General features: G+C 30.2%; 1 protein-coding gene and 1 long non-coding RNA gene across 3 annotated transcripts in view; one reads left to right on the top strand and one right to left on the bottom strand.

Moving 5' to 3' along the window:
- The window catches only part of gol (goliath), a 71270-nt gene extending 68216 nt beyond the window's left edge, over positions 1-3054 (top strand). The window contains exons 8-9 of the mRNA XM_065511084.1: positions 2245-2592; positions 2652-3054. Coding sequence (XP_065367156.1) covers positions 2245-2592; positions 2652-3044 — 741 coding nt within the window. The 3' untranslated portion in view covers positions 3045-3054. The remainder of the gene's footprint in view (positions 1-2244; positions 2593-2651) is intronic.
- The window catches only part of LOC135959936 (uncharacterized), a 186320-nt gene that overhangs the window by 82363 nt on the left and 76367 nt on the right, over positions 1-27590 (bottom strand). For both annotated transcript variants that reach the window (XR_010576564.1, XR_010576565.1), the window contains exon 5: positions 24223-24305. This is a non-coding gene — a long non-coding RNA (uncharacterized LOC135959936). The remainder of the gene's footprint in view (positions 1-24222; positions 24306-27590) is intronic.

Below are 27590 nucleotides of genomic sequence, written 5' to 3'. Positions count from 1 at the left end.
AGCTTTATTACAGCTTTTAGATAAAAAAGTAAGCTTTGCTTAAATGTTGAAATGCTGTAAGTTTATTTATCATTCCATACATATGTAAGTGTCTTGTTAAGTTTATTCACCACACAAACAAAAGCTTTTAGAGAAAAAGCTTTCATCAAATTTTTAAATTTATCACCTAAGGTATAGAATATAAAAAGTAATAATGTTGAAATTTAATTTTACAGGTCCACTTTCATTTCAATGTTAAGTTCACAGCCTTAATCATTTAAAAATATAAATCAAGAAAAGGACCTCGATCTGTGATCACTCATATTTCTGACCAAAAATCGATTTTTTTATATGAAAACTCAAAATATCTAAATTCGATAATAACTTGGCCAATAAGCGTTTAATCAAGAAAAGGACCTCGATCTGTGATCACTCATATTTCTGACCAAAAATCGATTTTTTTATATGAAAACTCAAAATATCTAAATTCGATAATAACTTGGCCAATAAGCGTTTAATCGAGAAAAGGACCTCGATCTGTGATCACTCATATTTCTGAACAAAAATCGATTTTTTTATATGAAAACTCAAAATATCCAAATTCGCTAATAACTTGGCCAATAAGCTTTTAATCAAGAAAAGCAGCTCGATCTGTGATCACTCATATTTCTGACCAAAAATCGATTTTTTATATCAAAAATCTAAATTTTCTAATAACTTTGCCAATAACCGTTTAATCGAGAAAAGGACCTCGATCTGTGATCACTCATATTTCTGAACAAAAATCGATTTTGTTGTATAAAAACTCAAAATATCTAAATTCGCTAATAACTTGGCCAATAAGCTTTTAATCAAGAAAAGCAGCTCGATCTGTGATCACTCATATTTCTGAACAAAATTCGATTTTTTATATAAAAACCCAAAATATCTAAATTCGCTAATAACTTGGCCAAAAGCGTTTAATCGAGAAAAGGACCACGATCTGTGATCACTCATATTTCTGAACAAAAATCGATTTTTTTATATAAAAACTCAAAATATGTAAATTCGCTAATAACTTGGCCAATAAGCGTTTGATCGAGAAAAGGACCTCGATCTGTGATCACTCATATTTCTGAACAAAAATCGATTTTTTTATATAAAAACTCAAAATATCTAAATTCTCTAAAAACTTGGCCAATAAGCTTTTAATCAAGAAAAGGAGCTCGATCTTTGATCACTCATATTTCTGAACAAAAATCGATTTTTTTATATAAAAACCCAAAATATCTAAATTCGCTAATAACTTGACCAATAAGCGTTTAATCGAGAAAAGGACCTCGATCTGTGATCACTCATATTTCTGACCAAAAATCGATTTTTTTATATGAAAACTCAAAATATCTAAATTCGCTAATAACTTGGCCAATAAGCGTTTAATCGAGAAAAGGACCTCGATCCGTGATCATTCATATTTCTGACCAAAAATCGATTTTTTATATAAAAACTCAAAATATCTAAATTCGCTAATAACTTGGCCAATCAGCTTTAAATCAAGAAAAGAAGCTCGATCTGTGATCACTCATATTTCTGAACAAAAATCGATTTTTTTTATATAAAAGCTCAAAATATCTAAATTCGCTAATAACCTGGCCAATAAGCGTTTAATCGAGAAAAGGACCTCGATCTGTGATCACTCATATTTCTGTCCAAAAATCGATTTTTTTAAAAAAACTCAAAATACCTAAATTCGCTAATAACTTGGCCAATAAGCGTTTAATCGAGAAAAGGGCCTCGATCTGTGATCACTCATATTTCTGACCAAAAATCGATTTTTTATATAAAAACTCAAAATACCTAAATTCGCTAATAACTTGGCCAATAAGCGTTTAATCAAGAAAAGGGCCTCGATCTGTGATCACTCATATTTGTGTCCAAAAATTGATTTTTTATATAAAAACTCAAAATACCTAAATTCGCTAATAACTTGGCCAATAAGCTTTTAATCAAGAAAAGGAGTTTAAGTATTTTTTAAGTTCATAAGCTATATTCATATTCTAATAGTTGACGAAACGTAACCACTATTTTCATCAAATATTTGTTAGATTTTATATGAGCTCTGTAGGAACAAGAAACATATTTGTCAGCATAATAAAATATCGAATATTTATAGGTCATGCTCATTTTGCCTAATGTTTGAACAATGTAAACGTATATTTATTAAAACTTTCTCGTATAAAACTAAAGGCGATTTTTAACTATTTAATTACAAATTATATCTCTTAGTTTATTGGCAGTGAGGAGAGTATTTTGGAATATCCATCAGAATCTACGCCAGAGGCCGCCATAAGCACTGTGGCCGCCAACACCAACTTAAGACCTACAGGAGCTTTGGCCGACCTAATAAGAAGTCGTGACTTTGTGATTGATTTCCCGCGGGTATTTGTGTTGGAAGGTGGCAGTGAAACCCGCCGCAGAAGTTCAGTTTTTCAGGAAGGCATACCCGAGAGATCACAGTCTACAATGGGTTTAGCGCAGGCCAAAGATTGGATGTGCACGGTGGCTAATAAATTGGAAGAACAGCATGGCTTGAGGAGGACCAGAAAGAATAGCCATAGAATTGAAATGCAGGAGGTATTTAATAAATTGTGTAAAATTTTATTAAAATTCTGTACAAAATTTCTTTTTCATAGAACCTTTTAAGCGTTCGCCAAGAATCCATGAAAATGCGACGTTCGCATTCCACAGAAGGACGCTATTGTGTGCGCAAAGAACTGGACACAACAGAGCCAAAATCTAACAACATGGAGCTTGATGTAGAAGGTGCCTGTGGTGGTCAAAGTTGCTCTAATTCTTGTTCAACCAGTCGTCGTAATAGCAATAGCACCATCATAACGCAACTACAACCAACAGTGGCCTTAAAATTCGATATTTTAAACAAACGTAGAAAATCTATTACTACACGTCGTTGCAGTGATGTGAGCTTAAAGCCTTTGGTGCCGAATGAAATGGAACCACCACTAACGACTGACAACAATTTGCCAAATATAACTATAGAAATTGTGGATGATGAGAATAATCAATAGTAGATTAGAAAGTCCCAAACAGTTAAGAAGTTAAAGTTTGTTCAATAATATATAACCATTCTTAATAATCAGAAATTTTTCAAATGGAAATTAAATTTTCAAAGAAAGTTTTTCATCAATTTGTAATGGTTTTTTAGTTACTGAACAGGCGTAATTTCGTATAAAATATTCTTAAACAAAAGCTTTTAAAAATTAGATTTAAATTTAAATATAAAATAAAAACATTTATGTATTTTAGAAAATGTTACATAAAAATTTAAAATAAACGGAATTTATTTAAAATAATATGGAATTTACTGTAAATAACAGAATTAACCTCATTCACAATAGTGTTGAATTCAACTTCAACTCAACGGTGTTTGTCTTTGCTAGACTGTGTTGCTAAAGCAAGGGTTTTGATGTTGGCTAACAAAAAGGTGAATTTAGTAATACAGCCTTGACATAGGCAATGGGTTTTTAAGTTTAACAACAGCACAGTGGTGTAACTTAAATTGGGTTAATATAGGACTAAATAAGTAAAAATTAATGAAAAAATAAAAATTAAGAAAAACTAAAGAGTGATTTCTTAATTCTAATGTAAGATTAAACTTATTTTCTTAAGTAATCTGAAATAAAATCCGCTTTGAAGTGTTTAATGAGACATTTATATTCTCTTTAGCTACAAGTTTTGCTCTGTACTTCAATTGTAGCGTATGATGTTTAATTTTATCTTCTTTATAAAAGACCCTCATTGTCGGTTTTAAATAAGCTAGAATTCTAGCTTCAATTTTCTTTGTAAAAGACTTATTGTCCGTTTTAAAGAAGCCAGATTTCTAGTTTCAATTTTCTTTATAAAAGACTTATTGTCTGTTTTAAAGAAGCAAGATTTCTAGCTTAAATTTTCTTTATAAAAGACCCACGTTGTCGGTTTTAAAGAAGCAAGATTTCTAGCTTAAATTTTCTTTATATAAGACAGACGTTGTCGGTTTTAAAGAACTCAGATTTCTAGCTTAAATTTTCTTTATATAAGACAGACGTTGTCGGTTTTAAAGAACTCAGATTTCTAGCTTAAATTTTCTTTATAAAAGACCCACGTTGTCAGTTTTAAAGAAGCAAGATTTCTAGCTTAAATTTTCTTTATAAAAGACCCACGTTGTTGGTTTTAAAGAAGCAATATTTCTAGCTTAAATTTTCTTTATAAAAGACCCACGTTGTCGGTTTTAAAGAACCAAGATTTCTAGCTTAAATTTTCTTTCTAAAAGACCCACTTTGACGGTTTTAAAGAACCCAGATTTCTAGCTTAAATTTTCATTATAAAAGACCCACTTTAACGGTTTTAAAGAACCCTGATTTCTAGCTTAAATTTTCATTATAAAAGACCCACTTTAACGGTTTTAAAGAACCCAGATTTCTAGCTTAAATTTTCTGTATTAAAGACCCACGTTGTCGGTTTTAAAGAAGAATGAATTCTAGCTTAAATTTTCTTTATAAAAGACCCACGTTAACGGTTTTAAAGAACCCAGATTTCTAGCTTAAATTTTCAATATAAAAGACCCACTTTAACGGTTTTAAAGAACATAGATTTCTAGCTTAAATTTTCTTTATAAAAGACCCACGTTGTTTGTTTTAAAGAACATAGATTTCTAGCTTAAATTTTCTTTATAAAAGACCCACGTTGTTTGTTTTAAAGAACATAGATTTCTAGCTTAAATTTTCTTTATAAAAGACCCACGTTGTTTGTTTTAAAGAACATAGATTTCTAGCTTAAATTTTCTTTATAAAAGACCCACGTTGTTGGTTTTAAAGAACATAGATTTCTAGCTTAAATTTTCTTTATAAAAGACCCACGTTGTTCGTTTTAAAGAACATAGATTTCTAGCTTAAATTTTCTTTATAAAAGACCCACGTTGTTTGTTTTAAAGAACATAGATTTCTAGCTTAAATTTTCTTTATAAAAGACCCACGTTGTTTGTTTTAAAGAACATAGATTTCTGGCTTAAATGTTCTTTATAAAACACACACGTAGTCGGTTTTAAAGAAGCAAGATTTCTAGCTTAAATTTTCTTTATAAAAGACCCACGTTGTCGGTTTTAATGAAACCAGATTTCTTAAATTTTTTAGCTTAAATTTTCTTTATCAAGGAGCCACGTTGTCGTTTTTAAAGAACCAAGATTTCTGGCTTAAATTTTCTTTATAAAAGACCCACGTTGTCGGTTTTAAAGAAGCAAGATTTCTAGCTTAAATTTTCTTTATAAAAGACCCACGTTAACGGTTTAAAAGAAGCAAGATTTCTAGCTTAAAATTTCTTTATATAAGACAGACGTTGTCGGTTTTAAAGAACCCAGATTTCTAGCTTAAATTTTCTTTATCAAGGAGCCACGTTGTCGTTTTTAAAGAACCAAGATTTCTGGCTTAAATTTTCTTTAAGGAGTGAGATCGAAAAATTCTTAACATACATATATGTTTATAAAAAAGAAACCACTAAACTTACAGCTTTAATTTTTTTTTTATTTGATTGAAATTATTATTACAATTTACAAAAAAAATTATTTTTATAGTTTTAATCACTAGTGATGAAATTTTGAACCTTTTTCGGAAACCCTTCCATTAACGTTTTTATAGTGCTTTCTGTCACTTTGCTCGAACATGTAGTCCATCTCCGTTTAAAATCTACCACACTTTTGGACACCTTTTTTGTACTCTTCAATTCTCTTTTAACAAGAGCCCAATATCTCTCCACTGGCCTTAGCTCCGGGCAGTTTGGAGGATTTGCCTCTCTTGGTACAAATACCACATTATTGTTCTTGTACCACTCAAGGGCTTGTTTGCCATAGTGACAGGATGCCAAGTCAGGCCAAAAATAAGTGGACACATTATGAAGTCTTATGAATGGAAGCAGCCTTTTTTGTAAACATTCCTTGATGTAAATTTCGGTATTTATAGAGCCCGTTGTAACAAATGAGTGGCTTCTTTTGCCGCAACTGCATATTGCTTGCCATACCAAGAACTTTCTGGGAAATTTTGTCTGCTTTTGGGTCCTAAACTTTTCTTCAACATTCCCTCGAGCATCAGCAACATAAAATTTTTGACCTGGAAGTTGCGAAAAATCTGCCAGAACATACGTTTCGTCATCCATTATGCAGCAAGAATATTTTTTTATAAAACTTGACTTCAATTTCCGTGCTCTGTTTTTGGCCTCTAAATTTTTAGTAGCGTTCCTGTCAGGAACTTTTTGAGCCTTGTATGTTTTTAAACCTGCATTAGCTTTAACTTTTCGTACCAAATAGTCCGAGCACTGAGCTAACCGGGCTGCTTTCCTACCGGATGTGTTGGGAGCTCTTTTGAAAATGCGTTCTATTTTTTTGGCTTTAGAAACATCATGTGGACCATTCCTTCTACCTGAACCAGGTTTTCTATCAACTGACAAGTTCTCCCGGTACTGTTTAATAACATTGGAAACAGTTTGACGGCAGACCTTTGTATGCTTGGCCAACTTTTTGTAAGACCAAGTTGGGTTTTGTTGAAAATATTTAATAATTTCAGTACGCACTTTTTTCTGGTCACTCATTTTAATCAGATTAACAAAAAAATTAATATAATTGACATTACACATAATAACTGACATGTTTTTCAAAGGTAACTTGATCAAAAAAAAATTCAAATAACACTTGGGTTAAAAAATGTAATGAAAAACGTGTGTTAAGAATTTTTCGATCTCACTCCTTATGAATGACCCACGTTGTCGGTTTTAAAGAAGCAAGATTTCTAGCTTAAATATTCTTTATAAAAGACCCACGTTGTCGGTTTTAAAGAAACAAGATTTCTAGCTTAAATTTTCTTCATAAAAGACTCACGTTGTCGGTTTTAAAGAAGAAAGAGTTCTAGCTTAAATTTTATTTATAAAGGACCCACGTTGTCGGTTTTAAAGAACCCAGATTTCTGGCTTAAATTATCTTTATAAAAGACCCACTTTGTTGGTTTTAAAGAGCCGAAATTTTTAGCTTAAATTTTCTTTATAAAAGACCCACGTTGTCGGTTTTAAAGGAGCAAGATTTCTAGCTTTAATTTTCTTTATAAAAGACCCACGTTAACAGTTTTAAAGAAGCAAGATTTCAAGCTTAAACTTTCCTAATAAAAGAACCCAGATTTCATTGTCGGTTTTAAACATCGATACAATCGTATTGGAAAACCATTTAGTCTGTACACAAACCCTATAATGAAATGTGTCTATGTTTGGTTCATGAACTAGCTAGTTAAATTTAAGTGAGATGGATCTGAACTAAAACAACTACAAAACTCAAAGAGCGTATTTAGTTCTCCTAAACTAGTTCCCTCATGCTTTTGATTGACAATCCTTTTAGGTTAATGATAAAGATTCTATGTGAATTTCATTAAGGTAGAGTTTATATTTTGGACGTGGGGGTAATTTGCACAGGCAGCTCATTTAATGCCCATTGTAAATCTCTACAATGCACCACCACTCTACCTTTCAACAAAAAGTAACGTCTTTATTCCAAAAAAAAAAAATTCAGCACACAATTGTCCCTACAGCACCTGCAACACAACATGTAAAGCAGCTTCTAACTATTAAAAACTGAACAAAAAAACTGTTGCCACAAAAACACTAATAGAGATACTTAAAGTTAAACGGCTCGTATTCATACAATCAAAAAGATAGTAATCTCTCTCTTTTTTTTTAAAAAAAAACAGCAACAATATACATATTAATAAAACAATAACAAAAACAACAAACTGCTAAAGCAATAAAATGCTAGATAAAAGATGCTATGGCTCAACAAATGTAGTAGACAGCAACATACAGAGAATCCTAGAAAATTCATTCAAATGGCAGCACACAGATACACACATGTTGCTTTTAAGCTTGCAGCCAACAATAACAATAATAAAAACAACCACAACAACACATACTTGGGTTAGTGTTGATGTTTTGGTGTTTTTGTATCTGTGTGGAGGCCTGCCTGTTCTTTGTTGTTCAAACTGTTGCAACAACATCTGTCGCTCAAATGTGGCCGAAAAAAGCTTTAAAAAAGGTCTGTATTAAATAAATGCAAAAAAAATAAATCTGTGCTAAAAAAACCTTCTTCTTCATGTACGTGATGTTTTGGGTTTCAAACTTTTACACAATGCACGTGAGTTTTTTTTGCCTTTGTTTGGGAAATAAAGCAAGAAAAAAGTATAATTTTTATTAAAAAATTGTCTTACAAGAAACAAGAGCAAAGCAGTAATGCTTAAATGTTGAAATTGATTTTTTTTTATTTTTGAGGCAGAAAGAAACCACACAAGGCGTCCAGATTAAAAATATAATTAAGTACAAGAATTAAATGACAGAAAACTAATTAGAAACTAACGACATGGTGGGTTTTTTCCCACTGTAGTCTTGAGTAGTTCATAAGGGAACTAGTTTAGGAAAGCTGCTTATTTAGAACTTTGAGTTTTGTAGTCGTTTTGGTTCAGATCCATCTCACTTCAATTTAACTAGCTAGTTCATGAACCAAACATAGACACACTTCTTTATAGGGTTTGTGCGCAAACTAAATGGTTTTCCAATAAGATTGTGTCGATGTTTAAAACCGACAACGAAATCTGGGTTCTTTTATTAGAAAAATTTAAGCTAGAAATCTTGCTTCTTTCAAACCGTTAACGTGGGTCTTTTATAAAGACAATTTATGCTAGAAAACTGGGTTCTTTAAAACCGTTAACGTGGGTCTTTTATAAAAAAAATTTAAGCTAGAAATCTGGGTTCTTTAAAACCGTTAACGTGGGCCTTTTATAAAGAAAATTTAAGCTAGAAATCTGGGTTCTTTAAAACCAAAAACGTGGGTCTTTGTTCTTAAAAACAAAAACTGGGTTCTTAAAAACAAAAACGTGGGTCTTTTATAAAGAAAATTTAAGCTAGAAATCTGGGTTCTTTAAAACCAACAATGTAGGTCTTTAATAAAGAAAATTTAAGCTAGAAATCTGGCTTCTTTAAAACTGACAACGTGGGTCTTTTATAAAGAAAATTTAAGCTAGAAATCTTGCTTCTTTAAAACTGACAACGTGGGTCTTTTATAAAGAAAATTTAAGCTAGAAATCTTGCTTCTTTCAAACCGTTAACGCGGGTCTTTTATAAAAAATTTAAGCTAGAAATCTGGCTTCTTTCAAACCGTTAACGTGGGTCTTTTATAAAGAAAATTTAAGCTAGAAATCTGGCTTCTTTAAAACTGACAACGTGGGTCTTTTATAAAGAAAATTTAAGCGAGAAATCTGGGTTCTTTAAAACCGTTAACGTGGGTCTTTTATAAAGAAAATTTAAGCTAGAAATCTTGCTTCTTTCAAACCGTTAACGTGGGTCTTTTATAAAGAAAATTTAAGCTAGAAATCTGGCTTCTTTAAAACTGACAACGTGGGTCTTTTATAAAGAAAATTTAAGCTAGAAATCTTGCTTTTTTTAAACCGTTAACGTGGGTCTTTTATAAAGAAAATTTAAGCTAGAAATCTTGCTTTTTTTAAACCGTTAACGTGCTAGAAATCTTGCTGCTAGAAATCTTGCTTCTTTCAAACCGTTAACGTGGGTCTTTTATAAAGAAAATTTAAGCTAGAAATTTTCGATCTTCATTTCCCTGTATTTCGGCAATAACGCGTCGAATATTCGCTTTGAAGTGCTCGATCGTTTTTTGTTTATCATTTATCATATACAATCTTCTCCAAGGTCATATAGATCGCTTTTATTAATAACAGACCCATCGAGTCACCCTGATCGATCTTCATTTCATTGTAGAAGTCTTCAGATTTTCAAGTTCATCAAGACAGGCATTCGTTTTACAGATGACCACCTGATAATAGTTACTAGGACCTAATCCGAAAGACTATAAAAACCAAATCTTAGGATAATTTATAAAATGTTGGAGACTACGATCGTGTGATCCTGAAAATTGTACTGTGTGAAAAATAACGTTTTTATTCTAGTTTTTGTCGAATCGATACAACAATTAATCGGAATAAAATGTTGGAGACTACGATCGTGTGAAAAATTACGTTTTTATTCAAGTTTTTATCATGTCAGTGTCGAATCGATACAACAGTTAATCTGAATAATGAATTCCAATAAGAATTATTCCAAAAGCATCATAAAAAAAAATTCTCCAAGATCATTTAGATCACTTTTTTGACTAACAGAACTACTTTACTCAATAAGCGAACCAGATCTAGTTCCATTTTAATTGGAATACAGAGAATGAAATAACCACTTACATACATCTAAATAAGCTTCTTTTGTTTCTTAAAACTCTACAATTTCCTTCCCTAAAGAAAACTCTCCATAACATCTGCGAGTCTTATTAAATATAGCGATCAACATTTTATGAAGATCATCAGCAATTTTCTCTACACTTCCCTTTGATCTGGCATATTACACAAAAGTGGGGCTAATTATGTTTATTCAATAACTTTTTCTTGCCTGCTTTTTTATTCAATTCCTTTCATATTTGCGCGCTTTTTTTTTGTTTTGTTTGGTGTGTAAGTATTTCAATATTTATTTCCCTTTAAAGCCTGGTCATTACATTTCCTCATCTCCCTAAATAAATCCTATATTAAAATCAAGTTTCTTTCCTTTACGGTATGTGTAGCTGTAGTGTATTTGTGATCATTGCAAACAAATGATTAATATTATACAAGTGGCTCGCGCACATATTTTTGCTTCCCAAACGAAATTCCTATAATTTGTACATACCAAATAATATTTATACGCCTTAATAGACATCAACACGTTTCGGTTTTATTTCATATATTTTTTCTTCTTCTTTTTCATCTCTTATTGCGCCAATCTCAACACCATCATACAATTCAATAATACGATTCTTTTTTTGTTGGATTTTTTGTTCTTACCAAAATACGGCAAATAAAACATTAAGCAATGCAGATCAACAGCTGTATGAATAAAATAAAAAGGCAACGTACGAACGAATGAACTCCTACCAATCATTGGGGAATAACAGAAATCAAAATGAATGCTGCGCTCAATGGTCGAAAAACGTACAAAGTGTTCGGAGTTTATGTCGTACGTGCTCCTTTGATCGTGGGATATTTTACCTACATACCATTAGGCTACTACTCTGCTCACTAGGCACTGGACACAGCGACACGATAGTAATATCAGCATCATCAGCACTACCAGCAGAATCTAAAGGAATTCGATGTTTTTATACTCTTTAATAGATGGATCATATCATATATTTGTTGCACTGGATATAAAAAGATCTATTGGAATTAGCTGGTTGTATATCCCATTCAAAGTTATTTTCTTTCAATCGAATTACATAATTCAAATGGGATCAGTTTATCACAATGAGATCAGTTTTTATCACATTGTGATAAACTGATCGTGCTATTGGTATATTAATTGAAAATTCCCTGTACTTGTTTCCCTTAACTCATATGAGAAGTATTACAATTTAAAGGTAGCCTTAGAAAGTTTTTTTTTTAATTGTACATATTTTAAATAAGCTTCTTTATAACATTTATTCCTTTAAGGTACTGCCTAGCTTTAGCTCTTAACTTTACCTTACTGGTGATCATTCATATCGGTTATTGAGTAAATGCGTGTGTTTATTTCCAAAATAAAAATTCTTTACAAAAAATGTTTATTGCCCCTACTTCTTGTTTTATGTTTAAGCAACTCTAAAGAAAGTAAAGAGTTATTTAATAATGAATGTTATATTTGAAGTTTTATAAGATCCCTTAGATCGCTTTCGAGATGATCAGAAGACAAAAATATAATTAATACAAATAATATGTCTCTTATTCAGAAAATGATTGAATTATATGAAAGAGTTCAGTTACACGCAGAGAAAAAATATAATTGGGCATGGTTACTGTAACCATTTAAATAGTGTTACAAGATTTTTAACAATATTATAGTCACAGTAACTATTTACATGATTATGGTTACCATAATATGGTTAATTTATGATTCACATGATTGTATCAACCATATATGGTTACAGTAAACAAATATATGTTTGTGGCAACCATATTTATGATGAATAATTTTATCATATGTTGTTCTCAGATTATGATAAGCTTTAAGCCGAGAGCAACATAATATGATAAGTCCTTCATCATATGAATGGTTGTCACAAACATATATTTGTTTACTGTAACCATATATGGTTGATACAATCATGTGAATCATAAATTAACCATATTATGGTTACCACAATCATGTAAATGGTTACGGTGACTATAATATAGTTAAAAAACTTGTAACAATATTGAAATGGTTACAGTAACCATGCCCAACTATATTTTTTCTCTGCGTGTAGAGGATTTTTTTTCGGTATTCAAATCAAAACATTAACATTTTAAGCTGAGAGAATCTGATCAAGATGGGTAAATAGTTGTTTTTTTTCTTATCATTGTAGAAGATTTTTAAGCTCTTAAAAATTATAAAGAATAAATCATAAGAATAATCTTCATTAAACTCATCCTAATAGTGATCCATAATCAAACGATCTTACAAACGAATTTGCCTTACGAACAATACGATTTCTCAAGTTCCTTAAAACAAGATTTGGATTCGTAACTACATGATAATATTTACTAAGGACTAAATCCGGCAGTTATAGTGGCTAAGGCAACCAATTCTTAAAATTTTTCTTTAGAAAATACGATCGTGTGATCCCGAAAGTGTTCCTGCATTGTAAATATAGGTTTGATTCGCGTTTTTGTGATGTCAGTATTGAGTCCATCCTAAAATTGATGAGAATAAATTTTCAAATGTGATTTACTGCAAGAGCATCCTATAAAAACTTTATTTAAGATAAATATTAAAAATAATTTTTGGTGGCAAAAAAATTTTTTTTAAATAAATGTTGTAAAAAAACGGTTGGTGAATAAAAATTTTTAAAAAAAAATTTAGATAAATTTTTTTTTTTTTAAATATGATGAAAAAATTTTTGGAAAAAAAATAAATTTTGCTAAAAAAAATTTTGATGAAAAAAAATTTAACTGAAACGACGACGTCGCGGTTGTTGGTAGATTTTCTCGATCTTAGTTGGACTATGGCGGAGTTATTGATGTATAAATCATGTATGTAAAGCTGAATTCACCCATGAGTTTCAGAAACATTTTTTGTTCGGAACAATTTTTTTTTATATGTAGTTTGACATTTTATTTTTGAGAGAAACTTCAAACTACATATAAAAAAAAAATTGTTCCGAACAAAAAATGTTTCAGAAACTCATGGGTGAATTCAGCTTAAGTTATTTGGGGGCTTCGGAAAGTTGATTTCAACATACAGACAGGCAGACATGGCTATATCAACACCCCTATCTATAAAGATCCGGAATATATAAACTTTATGAAGTCGCAAATGAAAAAATGTGGAAATTATATAGACTTGGACATGATAATATCGCAAATAATTTTTTTTTTACACAGGACAACTTTTAGGATCACAAACGATTGAAGTCACCAAAGAAACATTTTTCGAATTATCCTAAGAATTGATTTCTCTACCTTCGGGATTTGGTCCTTAGTAGCTATTGTCATGGGGTCATCTGCAAATCAAATGACTACTTTGAGGAACTTGACAAATTGTGGACTTCTCCAGGGAAATGAAGATGGAGGAGCACTGTTAAAGATGCGTCTGTTATTAAATGAATAAAACGCATATAAAAACGATATTTCCACACAGGATAACATTCGGGATCAGACAATCGTTGTCGCCAATGAAAAAGTCTTCGATTTATCCTAAGAATTGGTTTCTCTAACCACTTCTCTAATCAGGTCATCTCATGAAAGTTATCTTTATTCCCCTGGAGACGTTAATGTCCTTGGAATAATTCACAGTTGTATATATTATTCTAGGATATTGGATCGATTCGACACTTACATGATAACAGCGTGATTAAATACATTATTTTCCACACAGGGCAATTTTAAGGTTCACACGATCGTAGTCGACAAAGAAAAACTGTGCGAATTATGACACCAACGCAAATAAATATGTTATTTTTCACACATGACAACTTTCGGGATCAGATGAGAATTATCCTAAGAATTGGCTTCTCTATCCACTACATCTTCCCGATGTAGTGCTAAAGCATCAGCGTAACCAATGCTAAATTTTTAAGAAACTTGATAAATTGTGGAGTACTCCAGGGAAATCGAGATCGAACAGGGTGAGCTAACAGTCTGTTTGCAAAGAAAGTTTCTTTATTCTCAGGGAAAAGTTAAATATGTTATTTTCCACACACGACAATTTTCAGGTTTATACAAACGAAGTCGGCAAAGAAAAATTGTGGGAATTATGACAACACACAGAACAATTTTGGGAATCATACGATCATAGGCGCTAAAAACAATTTTGTGAATTATAAACATAACTTCTCTATCCATACATCTTCCTGATTTGGTGCTAAAGCATCTGCGCATCCAATGCAAAATTTTTAAGGAACTTGAGAAATCGTGGACTACTCCAGAGAAATTAAGATCGAGCTAACAGTCTGTTAGCAATGAAAGTGATCTTTATTGGAGGGTATTTATCCGAATATACTTCCCTTACATGCGTTTTGCTAGTTATAGAACGACGACATAAGTATTGCAAACAGAAATTGAAAATTATCATATGAGCTGCTTTAAGCAATCGCTGTTTCAGTTTGAAACTGGCCTTCTTCATATTTCTTGCAATTATTTCACATTATTTTGCGTCCTTAATCTCAGAAATCTCATGAATTTTTCCAAAAATTATATTTTTGTTTACTTTCACTCATTATTATACCTTTCACCATGAGTGGCAAGGGTATATATAAGTTTGTCATTCCGTTTGTAATTTCTACATTTTTCATTTGCGACCCCACAAAGTATATATATTCTGGATCGTTACAGATAGCGGAGTCGATATAGCCATGTCCGTCTGTCCATCTGTGTGTTGAAATCAACTTTCCGAAGCCCCCAAATAACTTACATACATGATTCATACATCAATATCTCCGAAAATCTTCCGGCTCGGTTGCTATTTAAAATCGAGAAAATCGGTCCACAAAAGGCTGAGATATAAGGAAAAAACCAAGACAACCTCGATTTTTTACCCATATCTGGATTACCTAATACCTAATATAGACAATATGGATATCTGATGATAGATATTTCAAAGACCTGTTGCAACGACGTATATAAGACCGTAGTAAGTTGGACCTACAATGGGTCAAAATCGTAAAAAATATTTTTCAACCCGAATTTTTTTTTCACCTAAAATTTTTTTCCCTAAATATTAAAAAAAAAATTTAAAAATTAATTTTTTTTTAAATTAATTTAAATTAAAATTTATGAAAAAAATTAAAAAAACAACTGGAAAAAATTTTAAATTTTGTTTACCTAAAAATATTTAAAATTTTTATTTCAAAGTATAATTCGGCACAGCCGAATATAGCTCTCTTACTTGTTTATTAATTTTGAAATTGATTTACATTTTCACTTAATTCTAATCCCGGGAAGCCTATGGATTGACCTAGCATTCAGGGGAATTGCGCTCGTTGATCATCATAACCATTCTAATGATCTACATATGCGATTTTTAGGAAAATGCAAAAGTAGTTCAATTTCAGCATTGAAAAAAGGCACGTTGTGTGACTTATATGACTGAATCTTCGACAATGAATAATGCCAACAATACAATACTAATGGAATTCTACTGATGTATTTTCATACTAAAGCTACGTTTCCGCATACACCACAATCGGCACCGAAAACGAAATTCCATACATTTGCACCGAAAAAAAGTTCGTTTCAGAAATCGGCAACGAAAATTGGAACGAAACGCCACCGATCAGTAACGAAAAACCTGTCATTTGGGGCCGGAACGAAAACAAATTCAAGTAGGTTGTTTTCGGTGCTGTAGGAACGAAATTATTTTAATTATTTTTTTATTTCAAATTTAAAGAAAATCAAAATGAATAAAAAAAAATTGTTCTTTATTGGAAGAGGAAAAAATAATAGATTTTGTCAAAAATAATGAAATGCTATTTAATGTGCGACATCCAAAATTAAAAAAAATATTTCGTTTCTCTTTTATGCCGTAACGCATCCAGCTGAAACGAAAACAATTCAGAAACGAGATGATGACGAACACCAACGTTTTTCAGTTTTCGTTATCGGCGCCGATTACGGTGTATGCGTAAACCCAGCTTAAGATGATTAGTCTTGCTTAAGTATGAATGAAATCTATAATTGGAATGCAATAAATAAGGATTTGATTCAAAAACACAGACGATCGGTATGGAAACAACTCAATTCTGAAATACTTTTGGAGTGTTTTTCTTATAAAATTTTCAAAATAAAATTCCGTCTATATTACTTAACCTTTGAGGTGAATGATTGGCTTTTTAACTCCTTTCTATTTGCGAGAAACATAAGGAATGTAAATATTCAGAAGAAGATTTTATTGCTACGTTTATACATTTACATGAATACACTGGTAATATAGTTGATGTTGATTGCTCAGCAACACGCTGTTAATATTTTTATATACCCAGACATCTTCTAGTGGTTTCGTGAATTGTCTAACGGAAAAAACTGGAATGTTCTATTTCCACAATGATCACCTAGAGCTTTTAAAGCTTCTTCACAGTTAATGTTGTCATACTTATAAACAATGCTAATAACAGCATATTATCAACATTGTTTCTACTGATTGAAATGTTAATAAACAGGATGAATGTTGCAAGCAGCCGTTAAAGACTGTTAAGATCAAATTAATAATGCAATTTTGTATTATAATTCTGCATATTTGAATCTGGATTAAAGGTGATCTATTTGGAGAACCAATAAACATAAATCATTGATGCACTGAAGTGTCAAAAATGTGATATCGTGTGGACTCAAACAACTGTAATTCATGCTTCTCCATCTTCTCTATTTAAGTTTATTTATCGACTACTCGAGATAAGGATCTCAACCTGTGATCACTAATTTTTCCCACTAAAAATCTAATGAAATCGCGACGAATCGAAAAATACACCTTAACTTATAAAATAATAATAAAAATTCCCTTTTGGAACAATAAGTATATCACGATTAATTTATATTACACCTCCTTTTGTCAGCACTCCTAACTAAATCCACTAGATATATGTACGTAGCTCTTTCCCAAATACGGTCGGCATCACAGGTGATAACTAAAGGATCTGATGCTAATGTGATTACAGCCTTTAAGTTTATAAACATCACTGCACAGTCAATAATGCTCCACACACACACATTGAGGAAAATCAAAAACTATATGTATGTACGTGCAACAGAAGGGGGCATAAAGCGAGAGTGGTGAGTATGTGTGTGTAGCAAGGAATTGTGCAAAAGTATCTTGAAGTGTGCTTTAAGATGGTATATTTTGATTTTGGTTTTATTCCCTAGTTTTTTTCGGTTTTTTTTTGTTTTTCCTCTGCTGTTCAACTTCATTGAGGTTATAGCCTCCTGTGGTGCTTGCAATTACTTTGCCAACAGCAGAAGCAACAACAGCAGTTGCTGGCTGGTGTGTGTTGCTATCATATCTTGTATGACTTTAAATGTTGTTATTGTAATCATTTTTGACTTAAAGTTTAGCCATTGAGTAAAAATATAAAAATAAAAGCGGCAAACATCAACCGATGAACATGTTGATGCTTTTTTTTGTTTAGGATGCCTGTGCTCTATTTTTTTTTTCTGTTCTGTTAGGAAGTTTTGGTAGGGGGATTTCTGTAGAGGTTTTATTTTTTTTTTTGGTTTTATTTGGGGGGCTTTTTGGTATGACTTGGTGTCGAACTGTCTTGTAAAGCAAAGGATTTGTGTGCGGCTAAATGTCAGCAAGTGAAGAACAAAATATGTATGAATGTCTGATAGTTTACTTCATACTCGTGTACTGAACAGTGATTAGGGGGGAATTATTTTTTATATTATTATTAATTTTATTGATTTTTGGGGATGCTAAAGTAGTGCTTGAAATGTCATTGGAAAAATATGAATTGAAAACATGATTGTAGTTACTCTTTAAGATTGCTGTAATTAATTTACGGTGTTTGGTTCGATCATACTCTGTCAATGAGGGGACTTTTCACTGATTTACTTTTTCACAATTTATAAATTTGTTTATGATTCTGACGATACTCTACGACTATGCAAAAACGATATGGTTCACAGAGACTACTTCTATGAAGGCAAGTGTGTTTGGTTCGATCATACTTCGGCAAAGAGAGGACATATCTTTGAGAAGGTATCATTACGTACGATTCTAACGATTCTGAACTTTGAGAAGGGAACATTTATCAATTTATATATTTTTCTGAGGAGACTCTAGGACTATGCCCAAACAAGATGGTTCACAGCGACTATTTGTATGAAGGCAAGGGCCATCGATCGATTGCTTTAAACATTCCACGGGCTTAACTACGGTATTGATATTGAATCTAAATGTGAATGTTGCCTGAATGAGTAAGAACAGGAGATGGTTGATCATATTTTTGCCAATCCGATCCCAACAAGATCGGAGATTAGAGACTTTAAATTGCCTTTTATTGTACAATCAGTCGGGTCTGTTGGAAGTGCACATCAAAAAGATAAATCCCTTCATTCCCACAGACAAATCTTTTGGTTAAGGACTCATTACTTCCCTACCACGATCTTTATTTCCTGGTATCACAACGAAATCGATGTGGAAATACCCAAGAGTGGCACTAATTGTTGTATCTACTTACGAATATTACTCTAAAATTTAAATTTGAACAGAAATTTTATGGTTCGAAGGACCATCTTAAATAATGTAGAATTTTAAACATTTAAAAGCAAATTAAGGTAAAATTAATAATTTTTTCCTTTAAAGACATGAGATTTTCCCATCTTTATGGCAACATATGGATTCCGAGCAAAAAGAAGTGCTCATCTTTAGATGCCAAGAAAGAATCAATATCGGATACTCTGTTCCAAAGTGTAGCGTATCCCATAGAGAGCGTACTGCATCTATCGAAACAACTAGAGTTGGACGGGGCACGGTCTGGACTATAAAGCGGGTGAGACAAAACTTTCCAACCACTTCATTCTAAATAGTTTTTAACAGGTATTGCATAATGTGGCCGACCGTTGTCGTGATGAAATATTACGGTTTCATATCTGTCCGCATATTGTCGCTTCAAACAAATCAGTTGTGTTCGGTACATGCTTTTAGCGCCATGGATATTTGTCTTTTGTGTCGATTTGGCTGGTTTGTCGGGCTTCACGTACGATCTCTTACGCTTCGGATTATCGTAATGGATCCATTTTCATTGCAAGAATTGATTTGATGCAAAACTGATTTTATTTTATAGCGTTTAAACATCATTTCGAACATGCAAAATTGTGTTTAAAGGTCTTTCGGCTTCAATTCGTATGGTATCCAATTTACCTGCTTTTGGATGAATCTGGCTGCTCGCAAACGTTTTGAAATTGCTAATTGAGTAGCTCCCAATGATTTCGTAAGCTCGTGTTGAGTTTGACAACAATCTTCATGGAGTAATGCCTGCAATTTTAGGTCTTCAAACTTTTTTGGCTGGCCTGTGCGATCTTTGTCTTCCGTGTCAAAATCACCACTTGGAAACCGATGGAACACATTCACCATAAGCTTTGGTGAGCAATCGGTGTGCTTCAGCGGCAAATTAAAGAAGTAAAGCAAAACTTTCCCTATATGACGCTTTGTTGGCACAAAATTCGCCATTTTCCAGACAAAAAAACTTTGTTGTTTACACTATAATATTCAATAACTCTTCAAAATGACATATAAGTTATTTAAAACAAAAATCGCGTTCAAAAGATACCCGCCTTTTTAAGTCATGTGTTAAATCTGAATTTGTAAATAGAATTCTAAATTTATATGTAGAATTCTAAATTGAACTTAAATTTTATGGTTCGAAGGACCATTTTTTAAAATTTCGATTTAAAGCAAATAAAAAAACAAATAATGAAAATGTTTGAAATTCAACTCGTTTTAATTAGGTTTTTTATGCCTGTAATTTTATCTAATTTGCTTAAGATATAAAAATGTTTTGTTCGAAGGACCATTTCGTTGTTTACTTTAAATTGAACAATTATTGTGCAAATTGAAGGGAGGTTGTATTTTTGTTCTAAAACGATTTTTGCTCACTATATTTTAATATTTTAGATTTTAAATTATTTTAAAAAATGTTTAGATCGAAGGACCATTTCTGGAAATTTCGTTTTAAAGTAAATAAAACTAACCAAATTAATATAAAATTGTAAATTATTTGATAGAAAAAAGTGTTATTTATACTTTTCTAGAGCAATATTTTGATTAAAAGCAAAAACTTAATAATATCTGTACGAAGGACCATTTTAAGAAATATTAAATTTTGTTCATTATGACAAATTAACTTATAAATGTATAAATTATGGAATATGATTTAGTGAGATTTCTTAAACATTCACGCTTTATTTCAATTTAAATAAATTACAAAAAATTTTAGTCCGAAGGACCATTTATATGTTTACTTTAATTTAAACAATTATTGACCAAATTAAAGTGAAATTTAATTTTTTTAGTTTTAAAGAGACTTTTGATAATTTTTCCAATTATTGAATTAAATTTTTGTTTAGTCCGAAGGACCATTTTTGGAAAATATTGTATTAAAGCAAATAAAAATTACCAGATTAATATAGAAATGTGAAGATTTTATTACAATAAAGTTTTTGTTATCATTTTGTGGAGAATTATTTTCAATTAAATGAACCCTTAATATTTTCTGTTCGAAGGACCATTTTGGGGAAAATTTTAAATTTGAAAAGGTTTTAATTTCTACTTGCAGATTTATAAATTATAGTATATATACAAATTTTTAGGACGAAGGACCATTTCGATATTTAATTTAATTCGAACATTTAATGTCCATATTGGAAATTGTTTCTTCTAAAGGGATTTTTGAGACTTTTTACTTTTTTAACAAATTTAAAAATTTACAGTACAAATAAGATGAACCAAATTGATAAGCAATTGTGATGATTTCGGTATAAAAGTTTTGTTAAACATTCAGTAGTAAATTATTTTGATTTCAATCAAAACTTATTACTTTTAATTGGAAGGACCATTTTAGGGACAATTTTAATTAAGAAAATGTTTGCAATTTAACTTCTAGATGTATAAATTATGGAATGTAATATATTTGAAAGAGTTTTTTATGCCTGTGTGACTTTTTTCCAATTCTAATATAATGAAAAATTTTTTAGTCCGAAGGACCATTTATATTTTTACCAAATTTTTACTATTATTGTACTAATCAAAATGAAATTTTACAATTTTTTATTTTAAAAAGACGTGACGTTTCTTAATTTTAAAAAATTTTAATTATTTTTTTCGTCTGAAGGACCATTTTTGGAAATATCAATTTAAAGCAAATAAAAACAAGTAAGAAAGTATGGTCGGTCAAGCCGGACCATATAATACCCTACACTAAGTAAAAGAGCAAAAACATTTTTCTTTTAAAATTTAAATAATTTATATTTTTGAGTGATTTTCGGAAGTGGGCCTTATATGGGGGCTATGACCAATTATGGACCGATCACCATGAAATTAGGTCGTGTGATTTATGTGTATAGTAAAGTTAACTATGTTGAATTTTGTGTGTTTACCAACATTTTTAAGCGATTTATGCACATTAAAGTGATTTTCGGAAGCGGGTCTATATGGGAGCTATGACTAATTATGGACCGATCGTAACAAAATTTGGTGACATGAATTTTGTGTATATAAAACTTATTTGGAGCGGAATTTGTGGAGATACATATATAAATTAAACATTTATGACCGATAAAGTCCAATTTCGGGAGGACATTTGTATGGGGGCTAGGTGAAATAATGGACCGATTTCAGCCAGTTTCAATAGGCTTGGTCCTTGAGCCGAAAAAATAATATGTATCAAATTTCATCGAAATATCTTCAAAATTGCGACCTGTACTCTGCGCACAAGGTTTACATGGACAGCCAGCCGACCAGACGGACGGACGGACATCGTTTAATCGACTCAGAAAGTGATTCTAAGTCGATCGGTATACTTTAGTGTTAGACTAATATTTTTGGACGTTACAAACATCTGCACAAACGCATAATACCCTCCCCACTATGGTGGTGTAGGGTATAAAAACCCAATTAATATACAATTGTAAAGTTTTTGTTATAAAAGAATTGTTTATAATTTGTTGGTAAATAATTTTGATTTAAAGTAAACTTTAATATTTTTAATTCGAAGGACCATTTTAGGGATAACTGTAATGTTGAAAATGTTTGCTTTAACTTGTAGATGTATAAATTATGGAATGTAATATATTTTAAAGAGCTTTTTTTATCGCTGTGTGGCTTTTTTCAATTCAAATAAAGTATTTTTTAGTCCGAAGGACCTTATTGTTAAGAGATATAATGAAGGACCATTTTTGAAAATATCGTTAGAATACTAATAAAAGTATTAATTGGGAATTGTGAAAATTTTTTTATAATAAAGTATTCTTTACAATTATTTTGATTTATTTTCAGTTCAAAGGACCATTTTGTGGAAAATTTTTAATTTTAAATATTTTTGGAAATTTTACTTGGTTTTATTAATATTAAAACACAAAATAGTTATGTCCCTATTGAAATCACCTCTTTATACATAACATCATCAAACTGAATAAGTAACTCTTTTATTTTTAATCCCTAATGGAATTCGCCCAAAATTTCGTACTTCACTGAGCTAAAGATCTTTACTCGCTCCTTGTAGTCATCACTTTATATAGAGGTGTGTAGTTTTAAGTTGAACAAAGATTTGTCTCTTTGTCCATCTGTCCGTCTGTTTTACGGGCGTTTTGTTGATTTCTTGGAGCTAATTTTTTGGTATTCAGCGAAAGCTTATAAAAGGTGTAAGCTTAAAGCACCGCTTAAACTTTTTTTGGTAGTGGTGGTGGTGATTTGAAACAACACAAATGAAAGAACAACTTAAATTGATATTATTTTTGGCTGGACTTTAAAAAACATAATGATGATAATGAAGATTTTGAAATACAAAAAAAAATAAAGCTACTACTTTATAAAGAGGAAGGTAAGCTAAGGCATGTTAATGAATTTTGGATATAACAAAAGCTTGACATAACAAAGAATAATTAATACGGCTTTATAAATATGCACTTAAAAGTATATTGAGAGAAAAAGTTAAGCTTTCTCTCAAGCAAACTGCTTAAGGGATCCAAAACTATCGAAAGCTTTTGACTAAAACTCAAGCAAAATGCTTGAGGGTTCTATTGTTTTAAAAAGCTACATATTAATTTTAATCAAAATGCTTGAATGTTCCAAAGCTTTTAATTAAAACTCAAGCAAACTGCTTAAGAGTAACATTGCTTTTAAAAGCTTATTAATTATTTCAATTATCACTAGATAGTTTTATTAACTGATCATATTCTTGAGGATAACTTCCCTTTAAAGGTATAAACAAGAGGTGGGAAATTGATGAATATGATTGAAATAAAATGAGTGAATATGAAACAGGAATAAAATATATTTTGATCATATTTTTTTCCCAAAAAAAGTCCAAAAAACTCCTCGTTGTTTGTTGACTGAAATTGAAGGCGGTTACAGTTGAAATCGAATTTAGTTACGGGCGTTACAGTTTGCCGTTGTTTAAGGCATATTAATGTTTTTGAAATGTATATTCCGAAAAAAAAAAATAAAAAATTATTTTACAGTTTAGAAATACGATCAACCAAATTTTGTTTATCTTGCCAGATTGAAAATGAAAAATTACTTAATGCCACTGCAACTTTTATTGAATGAACTTAATGAAAATATTTTTTAAACAATTCTGTTCAAAAGTTCATTTCAAATATGTTAACAAAACTAGCTGTCATCATTGAAATAGATAGCAAAAACTATGCTAGTGATGAAATTGCTTTGTTTCATTTCATTTGGCAAAATTGAAGTTGAAGACAAATAATCTGTGTTTAAGGAAGAACCATAAACTGTGTGTTTAATTTATGTAGCGTAACCAAATTGCCAATAATGAAATGAGTTAAAAATGGGGGTAGGTAGAGTTTTGTATGATAAGCGAGAGTAGTTTTTAATGACATTTACGCACACATCTATATTCTTTGTTTTATTTTAAAACAAAATTTTATTTCAAAAAAGTGTTAAAATAATAAGAAATAAACATAAACATACCTTAACGAATCGCCATTTTTATTGTTTGCAAGTTTAATGTCCTGCCAGCAGTTTTAACATCATGACAGTTGCCAAAATGACAGCTAAAATTAAAGAAAAAGAGAGGGAAAGACAATTAGGATTTTAAAAATAAGTAACAAAAAGACTAGAATTATAAATAAACAGTTTTATAGGCCAGCAACAGATCGCTTGAGATCTAATAAAAATCTGACATCAAAAAAATTAAAAATATCTAAATTCACTATAATTTGCAAAATATTTATTCGAATTAAATTAAATTAAGATTTAGTCCTTCGACAACACAAATTTAAATTTTATTCAAAATGGAAAAAAGACACACAGGGATAAAAACATCATTAAAATGAGTACTTACAATAATTTTTACGTCTAGAAGTTAAATTTCAACTAAAATGGTCCATCGAACTGAAAATATTAAGGTTTTGATAAACAAAACTTTTTTAAAATCGAAATTTTGCTAGAAATTAAAATAAGTTTCCACATAATGATGAAAAATCTCTTTAAAGCAAAAAATTTCCAATTTCAATTGAATTTGTGCAACAATTGTTCGAATTGTTCAAAATGTAAGCAACGAATTGGTCCTTCTGATTGAAAATTTTCAAATATTATGGAAATTGTAATTTCAACACGGCTCTACAGACTAGAAATTGATAAAAAAACATCATTAAAATGAGTCGTATTATAATTTTTACGTATACAATTTAAATTTCAAAAAAATTAAAAATCCCATTAAATGGTCCTTCGAACTGAAAATATTTTGATAAACAAATTATTTTTAAGTCGACATTTTGTTAGAAATGGAAAAAAGTTTCCACATCGAGATTAAAAATTTATTTAAAAGAAGAAAATTTCAATTTAATTTGTACAATAATTGTTCTAATTAAAGTAAGCAACGAATTGGTCATTCTGATTAAACATTTTCGAAATTGTAATTTCAACACGGCTCTACAGACTGGAAATTGATAAAAAAACATCATTAAAATGAGTCGTATTATAATTTTTACGTCTACAAGTTAAATTCAAAAAAAAAAAATTAAAAAAATGGTCCTTCGAACTGAAAATATTTTGATAAAAAAATTATTTTTAAGTCGACATTTTGTTAGAAATGAAAAAAAGTTTCCACATCGAGATTAAAAATTTCTTTAAAACAAAAAAATTTCAATTTAATTTGTACAATAGTTGTTCAAATTAAAGTAAGCAACGAATTGGTCCTTCTGATTAAACATTTTCGAATATTGTGGAAATTTTACAAAAAATACAAAGAATAAAAAGCCTTATTGTACTACATACTATTATTTATACATCTACAAGTTAAATAGCAAACATTTTAAAATTAAAATGTTATTAAAAATGGTCCTTCGAACTAAAAAAAATATGGTTTAATTTAAATTCAAATTATTAACTACCAAATGATAAACAAAACTTTATTGTAACAAAAGGTCTACAATTCTATATTAATTCGATTCCTTTTCATTACTAAACCGGTAAATATAAAAAAAATATCTATATATGTATAAAAAATCTCTTTAAAACAAGAAATTTCGAATTTCTCTTTAATTCGTACAACAATTGTTGAAATTAAAGTAAAAATAGAAATTGTCCTTCGGACTAAAAATGTTTATACGAGTATGTTATGGTTATTGGAAAAAAAATCATAGTTTATCCATATTTAAAACTTACTATTTGCTAAAAAAAAACAAGTTCATAATCCATCAATTTGGTTCTTTTTATTTGCTTTAAATTGTCAATTCCAAAAATGGTCCTTCGAGTAAAAAAAATGTTTGTTTAAAATGGAAATCAATCTCTATTGAAAGTAAAATATTAATAATTATTCGAATAGAAATGGCCCTTCTGATTTATATTTTTTATATATTAAGAAAATTGGAAAAAGTTTACAGTCATATTGCAAAAACTTAAAGATTGTTCATAGAATGGTCCTTCGAACTAAAAATATTAATGTTTGTTGCTAATCAAAATAGTTCAGTACAAATAAGATGAAATTTGTATATCTTGAGTTACAAAACACTTATTTTTATAGATATCCCACTCGCATCTCTCTAAGCGATCAAAAGGCTCATAAATTTGCAAAAAAAAAGTTTAAAAAAAAGTCAAAAAGTTTTTTATTTTGCAAAAAAAGTCAAAATTTTATGCCTTGAGTTACAAACATTTATTCGGATAGATATCCCACTTGCATCCCACTAAGCGACCAAAAAGCTCTTAAAGGAAAAGAGCTAAGCATTTTTTTGAGCAAAAAAAAAATAATCGACAAAATTGGCCTACAAATGGCTGAGATATAAAGAAAAAACCGGGACAACCTCGATTTTTGGCCTATTTTTATCTATAAAAAAAATATTTTTTGTCATAAATTTTATTTACAAAAAAAAAATAAAAATTAAAAAAAAATTTGGAAAAAATGGGAATTTTTTTTTTTAAAAAATGAAAAAAAAATTTAAATTTTTTTTCCGATTTTGACCCATTGTAGGTGCATCTTACTATGGTCTTATATACGTCGTTGCAAATGTCTTTGAAATATCTATCATTAGATATCTATATTGTCTATATAGAAATGCTTTAAAATTTGTTTACCTAGAAATATTAAAATAAAAATTATTTTAAAGTATAATTTGGCTCTCTCTTACTTGTTATACCCTTCACCATCGTGAGAAGGGTATAAGTTTGTCATTCTGTTTGTAATTTCTACATTTTTCATTTCCGACCCTATAAAGTATATATATTCTGGATCCTTATAGATAGCGGAGTCGATTAAGCCATGTCCGTCTGTCTGTCTGTTGAAATAAATTTTCTGAAGACGCCAGATATCTTCGGGATCAAAATCTTCAATAATTCTGTCAGACATGCTTTCGAGATGTTTGCTATTTAAATCAGCAAAATCGGTCTATAAATAACGGAGATATAAACAAAAAACCAGGACAACCTCGATTTTTGACCTATTTTTGATCTATATCTGGATTACTAAGTCATTAATATAGACAATATGGATATCTAATGATAGATATTTCAAAGTCCATTGCAACGATGTAGATAAGGCTATAGTAAGTTGGACCTACAATGGTTCAAAATCGGGAAAAATATTTTTTAACCCGAATTTTTTTTCATCAAACAATTTTTTTTGTCGTAAATTTTTTTTCCAAAAAATTAAAAACTAAAAAAAAAAAATTTTAAAAAATATTTTTAAAAAATTTGAAAAAAACTTTTTAAAAAACAATTTCGAAAAAAAATTTTTAAAAAAATTAAAAAAAATTAAATATTGTTTACATAAAAATATTTAAAAAAAATTATTTTAAAGTATAATGTGGTGAAGGGTATATAAGATTCGGCACAGCCGAATA

The sequence above is a fragment of the Calliphora vicina genome, chromosome 5 (assembly GCF_958450345.1).
Source record: "Calliphora vicina chromosome 5, idCalVici1.1, whole genome shotgun sequence".
Classification (NCBI taxonomy): Eukaryota; Metazoa; Arthropoda; class Insecta; order Diptera; family Calliphoridae; genus Calliphora; species Calliphora vicina.
This window is presented reverse-complemented; position numbering and strand designations above follow the sequence as displayed.